This window comes from Leishmania martiniquensis, chromosome 34 (assembly GCF_017916325.1).
Source record: "Leishmania martiniquensis isolate LSCM1 chromosome 34, whole genome shotgun sequence".
NCBI lineage: Eukaryota > Euglenozoa > Kinetoplastea > Trypanosomatida > Trypanosomatidae > Leishmania > Leishmania martiniquensis.
The window spans coordinates 1553066-1569072 of NC_090169.1; the positions used below are offsets into that span (position 1 = coordinate 1553066).

Here is a 16007-nt window from a genome sequence, read left to right on the forward strand (position 1 = left end):
CAGAGGGGGACGCGTTGCGCTGACAGCGACGTGAGACGCAAAGAAAAAAAACGGCGGGGCGGATTTGTGTTTGTGCGTGGGTCGTGACTGCAACGATTATCATCTCTTGCGTCCTCCCTCCCCTCCTCTCCCCCTTTCCTCCTCTGCCCCACCTTCCTCTTCCAAAACATTACAGAAGAACAAGAAGAAAAGCGTATCCCCTTATTTCGCTTCTGGGTTACACGTCTGCATGTTTTGGTGCCTCACACCACCACACTGTTGCTCTGATCCCATCACCACCACCACCACACTCGCACACATACCGAGGGCGAAGCCGACCGACTCGGGCGAGTGGGCAGAGCTCGTCACGAAAAAAAAATAGAGACACGAGAAGGAGCAGCACTCCTCCCCCCTTTGTTGTCTCTGCGCTTCCCCCCTTTCCTCCGCTGCTCGGTGCTGAGTGGGGAGCCTAAATATCAGTCAGCACAGCCTTCATATATTGAGGCTGTGCGGTTGCTAACGATCTTTCTACGTGCTCCTGCGCGTCTTTGACTGCCCGCCTTTGGATATCTGCGCAATTCCTTTCATTGCCTTCGGCCCCCCTCCCCTTCACCCACGTACAAATACCCTCACCCACACGCACGTTCTCACTCCTTTTTCTCATCCGCCACAGAGAGAGACGCCCAACCGCACGCCGCGCTTGCTGATCGAAGAAAAGCGAAAGGGGAAGACGGAAAAGGGGTCTGGGGAAAACAGCAACACATCAGAGGCGTGTGTGGCGCCTTCAGCTCGCGCCTCTGCGACGCCGTTGCCTGATCTTTCTATTCTACCTTTGCGTGTCTGTGCGTGCGCGTGCGTGTTGGTATTCTCGATGCGCGGTTTATACCTGAGCACACCCACAAATCGACGTGACTTTCACTGTGTTTTTCTCTTCCCCAGTTCACGGCAGCGCTTCACACGGCGCCTGCTCGCGTGCCCCCCGCCCCACCCTCCCTCCCTCCCTCTCTCGAATCCTCTTTGATGGCATGTGCGATCTATGGATTAGCTCTGCCTGCGTCTTCTTTTTTCGCTGTTTCGCCCGAGGAAAGGACAAGCCGGCGCGGGAGCTTCTCGTGTCGCGATTTTGTGGCGTGGCCATTTCGTGCATTCGCCCATCGCGCGTTCGCCCCCCCCTTCTGCCTTCGTCGCCACTTCCCATCCACACGCCAACGTCTTTGAATTGGTTGCTGAGCAGACTCCTCACCTACTTCATTTCTTTTTCTGTTCCCGACTGTCGGCTCGCTCTCTCGTCTTCTCACGTTCGCTGCTCTGTACCCCTCCTTTGTTTATTTTCACCCTTTCCTCTTGCACTGGCTCTCGCTTGCTACCCCTATCCCCGTCTCAGCCCCTTTCTTTCGTACGGTGTCTTGTGAGTGTGGGGCGGCATATATTCCTGACTCTTCCGCTTGCCCACTCCGACCCTCTCGGTCTCTATTGCTCTCCTGCACTTCTGGAGACCCCATCCCCACAGACAACTGCGCAGCGTCGGTGACAGGCAGAGGCTTGCCGCCGCCCCTCACCTTCGCGCCTTTTCTTTGTTTTGTCCTGTCACTTCCACCGCGTCACGGACTTTAATTGCTCCTATCGCCTGCGCACCGCCTCACCCTGTTGAAGGCAGTCTGTGTGAGTGTTGTGGTTGGGGTTAGAGGAAGTCAGAGGCCCCCCCGTGCAAGCCGCCCCAGGCATTCTTTTCTACTAAGGTGCCTAATTATCTGGTGATCCAGCGAGCAGCTTCGCGGGTGTTTGCTTGAGTAGTGGTGGTGACAGCCGCGTGTGTCTCGCAGTTCGGGCGCCCCTCTCACTTTCGATTTCCCTCGACTGTCGCGTAGCGCTCTTCGTGACTCAGCTCCGCTTTTTTTTCGAGCGACGGTGGCATTGACAACCGCACCGGCACTTTCAGTTGTGCGCCGACGAAACCCACAAGCTGCTCGGTGTTCTTCGGAGGCGCGTTGTAGCAACGCACGATGGCAGAGGCGCTAGCCCCCAACGAGGTGGGCGGCATATCCGTCACAAAGCTCTTCAGCACCGACAGCACTGCTGCGTTGAGCCAGCAGCTTAGCTCTATCTTTGCGAATCTGATTAGCACGCCAAAAGACCGACGGCAACGCACCGCCGAGTGCCTCAGCGCCTTGACGGATACCCTCTTCCTGCATCAAAATGAACTGGGAGCGAATGAGTCGCTGCAGGAGCACGTCATGCGCCTCATCGACAGCGCCTTCTGTACCTCCGTGGACAAGGGGTGCAGCTCTTTCCGCGTTGTCTTTGACATCAAGTGGAAAGATCAGCATGAAAAGAGGAATCGCTGCTTTGTGTTGCTGCTGAATCGCGCATTCAAGTGCACCACACCGGAGGAGTGTCTAAAGGTGATTCAGTGCCTCGGTGAGGTGCTCGAGGACAACATTCGAACGACGATAGATCTTCTGTCAGATCACGTGGAGCCTCTCCTCAGGGACCTATTTGCGGCTGACGTGCGCCGCCGCACCGTGGCCTGTGAGGTGCTCACCAAGATCGTGTCGACCGCCACCTTCATTATTAAGCGGAACCCCACACTGCTAGAGCTTCTCACCACATCCTGTGCGCCGCTGGTGACACTGAAGGATGCGCTAGAAACTCCAAACCTGTGGCACCGCACAGCGCTCATTCGCCTTACCTCTGCGCTCGTGGAGAACTGTTACGAGGTAACATTGGCGGTCGCCAAAGACGTGGCCGAGCTGGTGTTCCGCTACATGTGTGCCGCGTCGGACGAGTCGCAGTTAGCCGGCGTCCTCTCTGCTCTGAATCACGTTGCCGTGACGCCAGCCTTTGTGTCGGCTCCGCGGAACTTGCCGCAGCTGGTGTACTTTCTCTGCGAGACGGACTGGTCCGTCTACTCGGTCGCCACGCGCGTGGCTGCTGTTACGGCCGTGAGCAAAGTGGCCCTGAATCTTTGTGAAGAAGAGGAGGAGTGTTGCGAAGCGCTGAGGGCGCGCTCGCTGGCGTTTATTTCTTCCGACGACTCTGTGGAAGTGGTGACGGAAGGGCTCGAGCTATTGAAGGCGACGTTGATGTCAGAAAGGGAGCCGCGCGCATGCGACGCCGTTGTGCAAGGAATTTGCTCGTCCATTCAGCGGCTTCCCCACATGCCTGTCATCTACGAGGTGCTGGAGCTCATTCGCGAGCGCTACGGCGAGGCCCACGTGAAGCCGATCTACTCCCTCTTAGAAAACTACTTGGAAACAGAGCAGGAGCTGCTGAACTTTGGAAAAGTGAACGCGCTGCTGCGCTTTGCCGGGTCTCGAATGCGCTTTGACGACCCTAGGCTTCTGCAGCTGCGAATCAACGTATGTGCAAGGCGCCCGGTTCCGGAGATACTGCACTCGCTACCGCTGCTCACAACGTTACAGCGGACGGAGCAGCTGAACGAAGTCTTGGAGATCCTCTCGCACGACGACCGAAATGTGAGGCGCGTGGCTGTCTCTACAGCACTAGAGCTGTGCGAAATTGTTATGGAGCGCGACAGGTTTCAACTGTACTCGGCAAATGGCAGCGCGCCAGTAATGCAGCGCCTAGATAGTGCGGTGAGCAACGCGGTGGAGCGCGTGCTCGACGTCGCCGTGGCAGACCGCGACCCTGAGATTCGGCTAACGGCGTTGCAGCGCTTCACCAGGCCCTTTTTCCCGTACCTGTGCCTTCCGGACAACCTCGACGCCATCTCTATGGCGCGCAACGACAGCGACAAGGCGACAGGAGACCAGGCGCTGGTGTTGCTGTGCCAGCTGCTCCCGTATCACCCAGCAATAGTTAAGCCGCAACTGCAGCGCGCGCAAGAATATATGCTGCATGACGTCGCCACCATGGACGCTTCCGTGTCCTTCGCGGTGTCCAAAGCGGGCCTGCTGAAGATGTGTGTGGACCACGGTGCTCTCCTCATTCAAGGGAGTACAGTCGAGATGATTGTGCTGCAGCGCCTCGAGGCGCAGCCGTTCATCTCGAGATTACTCTCCATCGCACTGCTCCAGCTCATTCGCTCCATCCTGGAGCGGACAGCTCCGCATCATCACTACGACTTCCATTCGTTCCTGCGGCCGCTTCTGCACATCGTCAGCGGCGGCGATTCCTGCACGCGCCGACGCGAGGCGCTGGAGACGCTGACAGCTTTCATGAGTCGCATCACAAAAGCGGATATCTCAGGACTGAGCGATGTGTACCGGGCAGTGGCCCGCATCATCCGCAGCGAGACGGAGGAAGAGGAGTCTGTGACAATTGCTGCCATGAAGGTGCTTAGCTCCATCGGTGCCGTGACACCGCTAAAGATGCGCCATGTATTCCGCAAGGTGGGCTCTGACGAGATCGAAGAGGAGGAAGAGGTGATAACGACAGCGTTGGCTCACGGTAAGCCGCGGCTGCGCATTTCCACGGACATGCCAGAGCGCTACCCTTCTGTGGTGCTGTACTACTTGGTTCGCTCACTGCAACTGGCGTTGGATCCGAAGCAGCAGGTGGACACGTTGACAGCCGTGCGCTCCATGCTGCAAGATGTGGAGGGGAAAGTGAAGGTTAGCTTACTCACGCAGCTACTTCCGCAGCTGCAGACGTGGCTGCGCGATTCAGAGCGTGCGTTTCTGTACGAGAGGGTGCTGGCTCTCATGAACGACCTCGCCATCTTGCTTTGCCAGTTTAAGGATACAGTAGCGCCATCCGTCGGCTACGACTTGCTGCGTTCAGTGCAAGCATTTTGCCTTCTTCCGCATGCGAGTCAGAAGCCGTTTAGCGCATACGTGGTGCAGCTACTCGATAGCCTGGCAAAAGGGATTCCGCCGCAGGAGATGCGCGACAACAGATGGGCTGTCGAGTTCATTCATCAGCGGCTCTCGCAGAACAAAAACGACCTTGACTTGGTGCACCGCGTTGTCAAGTCGCTGGAGTCCTTCATAGCGGTGATGCACGAGAAGGAGCTGCAGATGATTCTGCCTCACGTGCTGCATTGCATCGAGCCGGCGAAGGCGTCGCCAAGCGGCAAAATCACCAAATTAAAAGCAATCAACGACGCGTGCTTTGACTTCTTGAACTTTATCATGGCGAAGCAGCTCACCCTCGTGAAGCACTGCTGTGCACAGATTGTGCACACCATCATGTGGTACATTGAGCTGGCTGACAACAAGGAGGAAATGGACGTCGGCCTAAACACCTTAGCGACGTTGGTGGATACGGTCAAGACGCCGGCCAAGCGCTTTATCATGCCTATCGAACGCGTGGCGGTGCGCAACGGCTTTCCGCCAGAGTATTTCATTAACCTCGTTCAGAGCGCCGCTGGTGGTGCCAAGGCCCGCATAAAGACGTCAAGCATCACAGATCTCAACCCGGACCGCCCCATCACGGTAGTGTCCCACCTGCCGGGCCTGTCGCCGGCCGAGTTTGAGCACGAGTTGCGTAACACACCCCGCTCGCAAAACGTCCACATCGACGTGCTCGACGTCCGCCACCACCATGGCCAGACGATGATCGACTTCCGTTTTCACCCCGGCACGGACACGGCTGCGTGCTGTAACCTTTTCAGCCGCAAAGCCAAAGACAACAAGTCCTCCATGCGACGTAATTTGGGTATTCTACGCGTGGAGCAGGCGGAGGAGAGCCCGCGCCCGGTTGGGGCGGAGGTCATTCAGGCACTGGCGAACTTGCCCGTGGCGAAGACAAAGAAGCGCGAACAATCGTGGGTGTTGTGGCTCCACAACGCCACCGTGACACTTCTGCGCAACTCGCCTTATGCCGTGCTGCGCGACACGTGCGCCGTCGCGGACCGCAACACGGAGCTCGCCAAAGATCTGTTTCCCTTTGCCGTGGCGGCCGTGTGCGGGCACCTCGACACGCCGCTGCGAACTCAGCTCATGAACATTTTTGATCGCGCGCTCGCCGCGGCACCCGCCGACGTCAAGCAGGGGCTCTTCTGCTTCGCCGAGTTCATGGAGGGCGAGCGTGACGAGGAACGCGCAAAGCTTGTGAAAGCGATGCGGGAGAGCGTGTTCTGCGTCGATCGGGAGTCAGCCGCTCAAAAGTTCGGCATCAACTACGACCAGGACGCAGAGCAAGGCGTCGTTGTGACGAAGCTGGCGCCGAACGGCCTTGGTGCCCGCGCCGGCATCCCGATCGGGGCGAAGCTGATCTCCATCAATGGTATCCCAGTGCGTGCTGTCAGCGAGATCCGCGGCATCCTAGAGGGAGTAACGCACATCGAGCTTTTGCTGGCGTACGAGGTGGAGGAGAAGACGAAGGCAGAAGCAAAGCCGCTCATGAGCTTGGAAGTCCTGGCGTCGGTCGCCTTTAGTGGGGAGATGCACTCGAAGGCCATCTACTTCAACGAAGTGCTCTTCGAAAGCCTTTCCAGCAAGGTGGGCAAGGTGGAGGACCGCAAGGACAGTCAGATGCGCCGCGTCATGACGATTGCCGAGGATCTCATTCAGTACTATCGGCACTTGAACATGACGATGACAGCCAACGGACTACTGAAAACGCTGACGCGCAAATTTTCCGATGAAATCTTCGCGCCGGAGCAATTCGGCTTCGAGGAGATCGCGTCGTTGGAGCAGCTAAATTGGTGGAGCGAGGCACTGCGGCGGTACGAGGCCCGCATGGCCAGCTATGGCACCCGCTACCTTGAGGTGGCGTCGCTTGTGGGGGTGCTGCGATGTGAGCAGGCGTTGGGGCACTCGAACCGTGTTCAAGAGCTCACCGAGGAGTACTGGGATCAGCTGCCGGCCGATGCGAAGCGCGAGGTGGCGCCTTTCCGCGCTAAGGCAGCGTTCTGCCTCGGCGCCTGGGACACGTTTGATCGACTGGCAGCGGACACGCGCATGCAGGGCTGCTTCGGGGTCGTCGAGCGCTGCGCCGCCTTGTTTCGAGCGGAGCACTATGACGATCTCTTGCGGTACACCAACAAGGTGCGTGAGTCGATGCTCGAGTCCTTCGCCGACTCGCTGAACGAGAGCTACAACCGCGCGTACGAAGGCATGACGCGTCTGCAGCACCTGCGTCACTTTGAAGAGCTCGTCTCGTTCACCACCGCTTGCGAGGAGCGGCAAGCCCTACTGAAGCGTGTGTGGCATCGCCGGCTGGTACAGATGTCCTCCCGGCCGGACGACCTCATGACGCTGCTCTCCATCAACTCCCTTGTGCTGGAGCCGGAGGATGACTTGGACTCGCATGTGTATGTCATCCGGGCGCTGTGCAAATCGCAGTGGTTTTCGCACGCCGAGCACCTGCTGCAACGGCTGCTGCGTGGGGACGCCTCGCTCGAGGTCCTATGCGAGTGCGACCCGGAGCTGATCCACACCTATATCAAGTACGTCTACCTTGCCAAAGACAAGAAAGGGGCTTACTTCGAGCTGAAGAATATCCTGTCCGCCGTCGAGGTCGACGCCGACGACCCGCGCGCCGAGATGTGGGGGCAGTGCTGGCTGCTTCTTGGGGAGTGGACCATGTATCTTTTCCCGGAATGCGGCGAGGAGGCCATCAAGGAGCTGATGTGTGCGACGGAGCTGGGTCCCAACAGCGCCGCCGCCTTTCACTCGCTCGGCATCCTCCACTGCGACCTCGCCCGCGACCCGAGCACGCAGGGCGAAGTGCAGAACAATCACCTTATTTGCTGCATCAACTCCCTTTTCAAGTCTATTCAGCTCTGCAACGACGTGCCGGGCAGCCTCGTAATGCAGGATGTGCTGCGCATCCTCTCGCTGTGGTTTGCCCACAGCGGTATGCGGGAAATCAACGAGGCGGTGCACCACGGCGTGCAGGTCGTGGCCGACCATGTGTGGCTGAACGTCGTGCCACAACTGATTGCGCGCATCGGAATCGAGGCCCGCTACGCCCGCGCCATCCTGACAGACCTGCTTATACGCGTAGGGTCGCAGTACTCGCACGCCCTCATCTACCCTCTCACGGTGGCCGAGAAGTCTCCCGACATGGTGCGGCGGCACATGGCAGAGCGCGTCATCATGGGTATGCGCAACATCCCAGAGAACGACCGCATTGTCGAGGAGGCGTCCCTGGTGAGCAACGAGATGGTACGCATTGCCATTTTGTGGACCGAGAAGTGGCATGCCGCGATTCAGCAGGCGGCCTACAGGCCCAACAGCGCGGCTACGATCTTCTCTATGCTGAAGCCTCTGTACGACGAACTTGATCGCGCCGCTACCCCAAATGAGCTCAGCTTCGAGCGCACGTTTGGGCATACGTTGCGCCGCGCCAAGGCCGCGTTGGAAGAGGCGAAGACCGACGAGGCGTGGGGGTTCCTACGCCAGGTGTACGCTCAGCTGCGTCGCGGGGTGCTAGAGCGGCGGCTGTACATGAGCGATGTCTCACCGACGCTGGATGGTATTCGCGACAGCATTGTAGCCGTGCCCGGCACCTTCGAGCATGACAAACCCCTCATCACGATTCGGAAGTTTCACAGCAGGGTATACGTGATGCCGTCGAAGCAGAAGCCGCGCCGCATCGGCCTCGACGCGTCTGATGGGGCAAAGTACCGCTTCTTACTGAAGGGCCACGAGGACATGCGGCAGGATGAGCGCGTCATGCAGTTCATTCGCCTCATCGACACCATTTTTCAGTCCGATAACGCGGCGAGCGCGATCGGGCTCAGCATCCCGCAGTACGCCGTCATTCCCCTCACGGACAACGTGGGCGTCGTCGGGTGGGTGGAAAACACCGAGACGATCTACAAGATGCTGGAGACATACCGGCAGGCACATGAGGTATCCATATACGAAGAGGTTAACCTCATCATGAAAAAGGGTGGTCTGAATACGATCGAGGAATACCACCGGCTCCCAAAGCAGCAGCGGAAGTGGCTGCTGAACTATGCGATGGAGAACACCCCCAAAAACGAGCTGCGCCACATCTTCTGGGACCACAACGACACGTGTGAGCAGTGGCTGAGCTACCGTCAGACCTACGGCCAGACGTTGGCAGCGATGTCGATGGTCGGCTATGTGCTTGGCCTTGGCGACCGTCATCTCAACAACCTCATGTTGCAGGGCAACGGAACGGTGGTGCACATCGACTTTGGCGACTGCTTTGAGGTGGCCATGCATCGCGCTCTCTATGCCGAGGCCGTTCCGTTTCGTCTCACACGTCTGCTGGTGTGCGCTCTTGGTATCACGGGTGTGGATGGTGCGTACCGCATGACGTGCGAGTTGGCCATGAAAAACCTGCACCGCCACAGCGAGAACCTCTTGTCTATCCTTGAGGCCTTCATCTACGATCCTCTCATCAACTGGCGACTCAACACCGTCAACGAAATCACGGAGAAGTCAGGCTCCAAGTCGGCGCAGCAGGAGAGCAACAACGGCGCTCCCGCGGTGCCCGCAGGCGAGACTGCCGCGGCAGCACGCTTGGGGGTCGATGGAGCCTCAGAGGCGGAGGCGAAACCCGTTGCCATGCAGCTGTCAAAGTCAGTATCGAAGCCGGTGCCGCACTCCGCCTTGCCAGGGGAGAGCCAAATGTTCGAGAATGGGGAGGAGACGCGCAACCAGCAGGGCGACTTGGCCCTCGCACGTGTGCAGGCAAAGCTCACCGGTCAGGATTTTGGTGTGGCGAACAACTCCTTCTCCATGATGCGCTCCTCACGCCGCCTGGAGGCGGGCGGCTCTCAGCATCAGGAATCGTCCTGGGGCTCGAACAGTCTGGCTGCCTTCACAGACTCGCCCAAAGACTCCTTCACTGCGCCGCTCCTCACCACCTACCTTTCCCTTCGTGTTCTTAATGGGGGCGCAGAAAGCCTCGACGTGCCGCACCAGGTAGATCGCCTGATTCAAGAGGCGACGAGCCTCGACAACTTGTCGGACGCGTTTCTCACTGGCTGGGCACCGTTCTGGTAAAGGACATGCCGCGGACATCCGCTTCTCAACAGCCTGGCGAATCCAACGCAGACGCGTCGTGGATACACCCGCGTGTCGCGCAGAAAGGGATGTGACGCAGTGGCGCACCGCTCTCATGTGTTTCGTTTATGGGCTGCAGCCTCAGGCGCCAATCAGCGCGATCATGGGCCGCTTTGGTTTTGTTGCGCTCTTTTTTTTCTTCTTCCTCCCGTCACCGTCGCCGCGGTGATGATGTAGCCGCTGATGCTCCTCGGCACCCTTCGTTTTCGTTTTGCTGTCCTTTGGCTTTCCGCTCGGCGACATCGGAAGTGCATGCGAAACGTATGACACTCTGTTGATAATCTCTGTTGTGTCTTATGTTTGCTCAACTCACGTATTCTTCTCTTTGCGCTCCCTATTCATATGTGTTTGTGTGTGAGGCTGTGCGTGTCTGCGTGCGCATGTGTGCCCGTTCCATTGATGTCTGAGCTTCCAGTGAAGCGCGTAGGAGGGCTCCAAGAAATGTGCCTCCATCCCCTCCTTCGGTGCTGGGGTGGGGGCTTGCTCGACGACGGCGTTATCCTTAACAGCGCCCCGCTGCGTGCGGTGGTTCTCCATTCCGCAATGTGAAAGGTTGCGATAGAATAGAGCCGTAGGGCCACCCCCCTCCCCTTCGCCTGCTCGCCATGCAAACTGAGCACGTGCTGAGGGGTTGGTATTCGTCTCCTTGTGGGCTCTTTCTTCTTGCACTGGCGCATAAGCAGATGAGAAGGTAATGGAGGCCGCACAGAGGCAGTCGCGTAACGCCACTGTGCGTACGTCCTTTCAACTTGCTCCTCAGTGGCGCCGCCCTCCGTGTGGGCAACGCTGTGCTTCCCACCCCCTCCCCCGACTGAACGCACACCTTCGCATGCCAAGCCACCCTCCCTTGGTGGCCTTTAGCGCCACTTCGACGCTCATTCCTGAACTAGGCCGCCCTGTCATAGTCTTTGCGCAGCGCATCCGTGCGTTCCAGCATCAAAAATACGTCTCCTCCCTTCTCTCTCTCCTTTCGCCTCCTCATCTGACTCTCTGTGCTCCTCGTGCTTCATCATGCTGTTCACGGGGCCATAAATGCACAAACATGCATGGCTTTCACGTATGTTGGCTGAATCCGAAACGGAAGGCGGTACCCCTCCCCCTCCCTCTGCTCCTAATGGTACATGCGAGCGTGGCCCTACTTCCTCGGCAACCCGACGAAACACATTGTACCAGTGTCAGTTCTGTTGTCCATGCGTGTGTACGTCCCTGCATCTGCCTCCATCCCTCCTTTACCTTTCCCATCGCGTACGCCGTCCCCCCACTCTCCCCTCCCTGCATTGCCGGCGCGTCTCCTCTTATTTTTCTTTTTGTGACCGCCCTCTCTGGCCGTGCAGTTGCCGCCTCACCCTTTAACAGAAGCCGCCGAAGACAGCGGCAGTGCCTCCTGAGGACGGCAAATGTCCTCACTGCGTGCTGCAGCGTCTGGGGGACACCAAGTGTGGGGCAAGCTGCTCAGCACCCCCGGTGAATAGAGAGTGCGCTTGCAGGACAACCGGATAACGCAACAGAGGCTTTAGTGTGTTCGGTGCACACACGAGCTGGGGGGTGTGCGGTTCGAATGGCAAAGCGCGGCATGGTAGCCCTGCAACAGTGCAGTCGACATGGGGCGTGGGCAACCTGCGTAGTGTGGGCGCGGTACTCAGTACCTCCGAAGACTCTGCAGCTTCTTCACGGCACCACGCTCGCGGAGGGCCGGCAGGAATGTGGAAGGCGTGCGCCACTACGCGCCACAGTCTTACTGACCGCCACATCGAGCAGTTTCTTGGCGTCATCACGGTGCTGGCAGAGGTTTTGTGCCTCGTTGGAGCCTTTCACTGCGTCGACGGCGATCAGCTGCGCTATGGAAGATCTGCTACGCAATCGGATAGCGGGCGACAGCCTGCCGCTTGTCGATGCGGCGGCGGCGCGTATAAAAGACGCGGAAGACGACGCGCTCCCCGAAGGTCAAGTAAAAGATGCTGAGGGTGGTGAATCCCTTCGGAAATGTGAAAGATGCGAGGCTGTCTGTGTTCACTAATGGGCCACCTGTGTGGTTGCTTTGAAGGCGGCAGCGATGCCATGCAGGCCATCGTGGAGGAGGTCAGCCGCTCGCTCCTACTCTCCCGACTTGGCAAGGGACAGCAGCCGGAACATTCTTTTCCGTGCGTGTCGGCAAGTGCCACGGCATGGGAACACCTGCTGCCGTTCTTGAGGCGGTGCCAGCGAAAGGAGGCGTGCGCGGGCTTTTCGGGCTGTGTAACAGCGGCCTCAGTGCTCGTTTTCTTAAGCGCACAATGGACTCTCAAGGCCTGTCGGCATTCAGTTATCTGAGAGTACCCTCAGACACCTTGGGCTCTCTACTATGCGCAAGGTAGGTGCTGGCGGAGGCTCGTGAAGTGGCGACGAGTTCCTTCGCCGCTTTTCCTTTAAAGGCGCAGGGCAGGCTGTGGGTCTCTTCAGCGCCGGAGAGCCGCTCTTGCCGACTGAATTCCTTTGGGAATAGGCAACAGGGCGTATTGCACCTGCAATATATCTTTTCACGCCACCACCGTGCGTATGACGGCACAGCCACTGGGCAGCTCTCATCGAACAGCAGGCCCTCTCTCTTTCTGCGCAGGTGGCGGAGCCGAGGCGGACCGCTTTGCAGGCTTCGAACCAAAGAAGAGGGGAGAAGCGACCTTTGGCTTCTGCGGCGTCGCTCACGTGAGCCGTGGTGCGGGTGTGAGTGCGATCATCGCGACGCAAGACAGCCTTTGCGCTCCCCTCAGCTGTCCTTTCCCACTCGCTTAAGCGGTCGTCGGTTTTTTTTCGTCTTTCCCCTTCTCCTTGTTTGGCCGCACAGCCAATTGTGCCGCTGGCGCCTTTTTCCTTTTTCGAGTGCGCCGCCCTCTGTATGTGCTCTTTTTTGTGGCGCTCACTGTGCCTTTAGTGCGTGACGAAGAGGGGAGAGGGGTGCACTCTGCTTTCTCCGCACCGAGAGCCAACCACTGTGTCTGGCCTTCCTGCATTGCTGTTCCGCTGATGCCATTCTCCTGCCCGGCGGATCGGCGCTGCGGGCTGAGGTTGTCCTCGTTTTCTTTTTTTTTTCACCACCCGTAACCCACGTTGAGGGTCACTCCTCAGTGCCCTCCCCCTTTCCCCGCTTCCCGCTCCCTCCTTAACGCATCGCCACCGTCGCGACAGCACGTCAGAAGGGCGGATGAGGCAGGGAAGAGAGAGGGACGAGAGAGGAGGCAGCGGCCACCGGTGAGACGGGTGGCCTCACCGGAGTGTGAGCGCGACAAGATACGGGCGACCATCGAATGCGGGCGGGGAGCGCTCTCCCTGCGCGGGCATCACTGGTGGCAAAGGTGCATGCCACTTGTGTTCAAGTTGCTGCGCAGTGAGAAACCACTGAGCCACAGCCTTACTACCAACGTTCACGCTTCACTGACCATGTGGGCGTGCCGATGTGCAGGTGAAGCGCTGCAGACGCTCTCCGTCGTGTGGAAAGGAGGGTTTGGGGGGGCCCATGACCGCCCTTAAACTGCCACGCGTCACGGTCACGGTCGCTCACTGACGCTGGCGCGAGAGCCGCTCGCCCATTGGATGTGGACCCTTTTTTCTTTTTTTTTCTGTCACCTTCGCTTCTCCCTTTTCTCCGCTACCATTCCACATGCTCAACGCGCGTCGTGCTGTACCTTCTCCTCTTGCCTCCCCCCACCCCACGCACCCTCGATGCTGGTGAATCTTTCCTGCGCTGGGCTCCCCATATTCCATTCATGGCAACCGACTGGACAACAGAGCAATCCTTGTCCAAGTCATCTGCGCTCGTCACATCCACCCCCTGCATCAGTTGTCTTGATCTTACCTACGAAAGGGTACGCGTATCGGTGTCAGGTTTCCACCACAAGTGTCTTCCAGCCCCCTATCCACGCAATCAAACGCAGCCGTTGGTGCCCGTTTTCCTCTACCACGGCGTGCACCTCCGCTGCTGTGACTTCGACACAACTGTCTCTCGACCTCCTCATTTCCTTTTTTCTTCTTTTTTTTCACATTGGGTTCTCTGCATTAGGCTTTATGTCATCTGCTCTCCCTCAACGTAGCGGCGGTTCCTGTACGGCGCCGTGCCCTGAGGCTGCGCGTGACCTTCCGCCTCTTCGAAGCTCCTCTCGCGACGCAGTTACGGACAATACAGGCAACACGAAGCAATCACAGGATGAAGTGCAGCCCCACCTCGATGCAATTCGCCGAGAACTGGAGGAGCTGAGGCGTCGCCGTGAGCAGCTTGAAGCGCAGCGGAAGGAACTACTCGAGGGAATTCACGAACCCGCCGTGGGACAGAAGGCCGAGTGCTCCTCGAGCAGCATCTCAACGCATGCGAGGCTAAACAGGGCGCACTCTACTCCTGGACTTACCTCCGCGCAACCCCGGAGCGAGATGGAGTCGCTCACCGCGCACTCTGGATTGCATACAAATCGTAAACACCGTTGTAAACGCATTTACCCCGACACCTTCGCGCTTGCCTATTTGAACCCCATCCCTTCCGAGGAGGAGCGGCGACGCGCGCTGAAGGTGACGCCACAATTAACAGTCAAGAACGCGCTTCGCTCGGCTGCCCAGCAAGACAGTACGCTGCTCATGGGAGATTTCTTGCTAGAAGACAACCCGCACACGTGCACCTTTGGCCGCGAGCGTCGCTTTCGTCCTCTCCTTGGCCAGAAGGGAAATTACTTTCTCAGCGCAGACTTCGCCATCGACGAGCGTATCCGTCGCCGCCAGGCAGACTCATCGATGTCTTTGATTAGATCAGGTAATACTTACCAGACGCCCGGCCCAGGCGCCTATACGCCACGGTACAAGAAACTTTCGCGTCCTCCGCGTGCGTACTAACCGTGCCAAGGTTCACTCGACTTCTGCAGAAGTCGGGTGACGCGCGCTTCTCTCTTCAAATATTGCCCTCATATGTGCTCCTGCGCACCCACCGATGGGGAAGGGGATCGGCGCCCTTTCCCCACTTCGATCCGTCGCGATTCCTCGACCATCTTTACGTGTCCGTCGCGTTTCATTTCCCCTTTCTTCGTGGAAGCGGCCAATGTAAAGGAGCGTGGGGCACCGATATCGCTTTGTGACGCAGTTTCCTCGTCACCACCACTATCACCACTTCGTGCCTCTCCTCGTCTCGCTCGCTGTCGGGGTGGAGTTGACGCAGTGACGCCCTCTAAGGAGGTCCGACGTTGATGCCCCAGGCGATGAATGCAACCTTCACCTACGCACGGGGTATGTCTCTCTCCGATGCCTTTCGTTGGTGCCTTGTGCGCATGCGTGTCGCCCTTCATGAATCTCTTCCCTCTCATGATTGGCCTCGCCCCTTCAGTGGTGTTCCTTGTGCTTTCCTTCGTTAGAGCTTTGCCGTACACGCGGTGGTTTTGTATCTCCTCCAATGTCATCAGCGCCCCCTACGTCACGCGCTCTTCTTCCTGTGGGCTCCTTCATGCTGCCTTCTCGCCCGTCGCCTCGGTATCGCCCCCTCCCTCTTTTTTTTGTTAAATCGTTCCCCTTCTTGCCGACTTCGACAATCGCTGGAGAGGGCCGTCACATGGCCGCTGTGCGTGGGCTTCTCGCCCACAGCTCGGCAGTAGACGGACCCGCAGACGAGGAACTTCTTATTCGTGCAACCGTGTAGGCGTGTGCATCGCTCTCCGTGACGTCCTCTCTCGCCTATTTTCTGTAGTGGAGTGGTGGCGTGACTTATAGTTCTCTTCGCGTTCTGCGTGTGTGCGTGTGTGTGTTTGCTTCTCATGTTGGACGCAGGAGATGCACTGTGATGCTGATGGTGCGAGGCGGCAAGCTCCGCAGGGGGAGGGTGGGGGAGGCGGGAGTAGCCAGCAAAGATACCCCAGCAGTAACCCAACTCACCTGCGGCTTCTCATGCGCCTTCTGCGATGTGCACATGCCGACGCCAACGCCAGCCCATACTTGAAAAAAAAATAAGGACATCATGAATCTAAAATGTGGGATACGAAGGAAAGTATTGCCGTCATTCCTCACCTACCCCCCTTCCCACCGCACCCTGTACTCCTGCTGTAGCGAGCTGCCCACCCCGAGCACGTCTCAAAA

At 58.5% G+C, this 16007-nt stretch overlaps 2 protein-coding genes across 2 annotated transcripts; both read left to right on the forward strand.

Annotated features, from left to right (window-relative positions):
* Positions 1-1982: 1982 nt before the first annotated feature.
* Positions 1983-9869, forward strand: LSCM1_02423 (uncharacterized protein; the record flags this gene model as incomplete). The annotated part of the gene is made up of 1 exon (XM_067320006.1): positions 1983-9869. One exon carries the CDS (start codon positions 1983-1985, stop codon positions 9867-9869), a length of 7887 nt encoding a protein of 2628 aa, XP_067175381.1.
* Positions 9870-13967: 4098 nt separating this feature from the next.
* LSCM1_02424 (uncharacterized protein) lies at positions 13968-14780 on the forward strand (the record flags this gene model as incomplete). Its single annotated transcript, XM_067320007.1, has 1 exon — positions 13968-14780. One exon carries the CDS (start codon positions 13968-13970, stop codon positions 14778-14780), a length of 813 nt encoding a protein of 270 aa, XP_067175382.1.
* Between the last annotated feature and the right edge of the window lie 1227 nt (positions 14781-16007).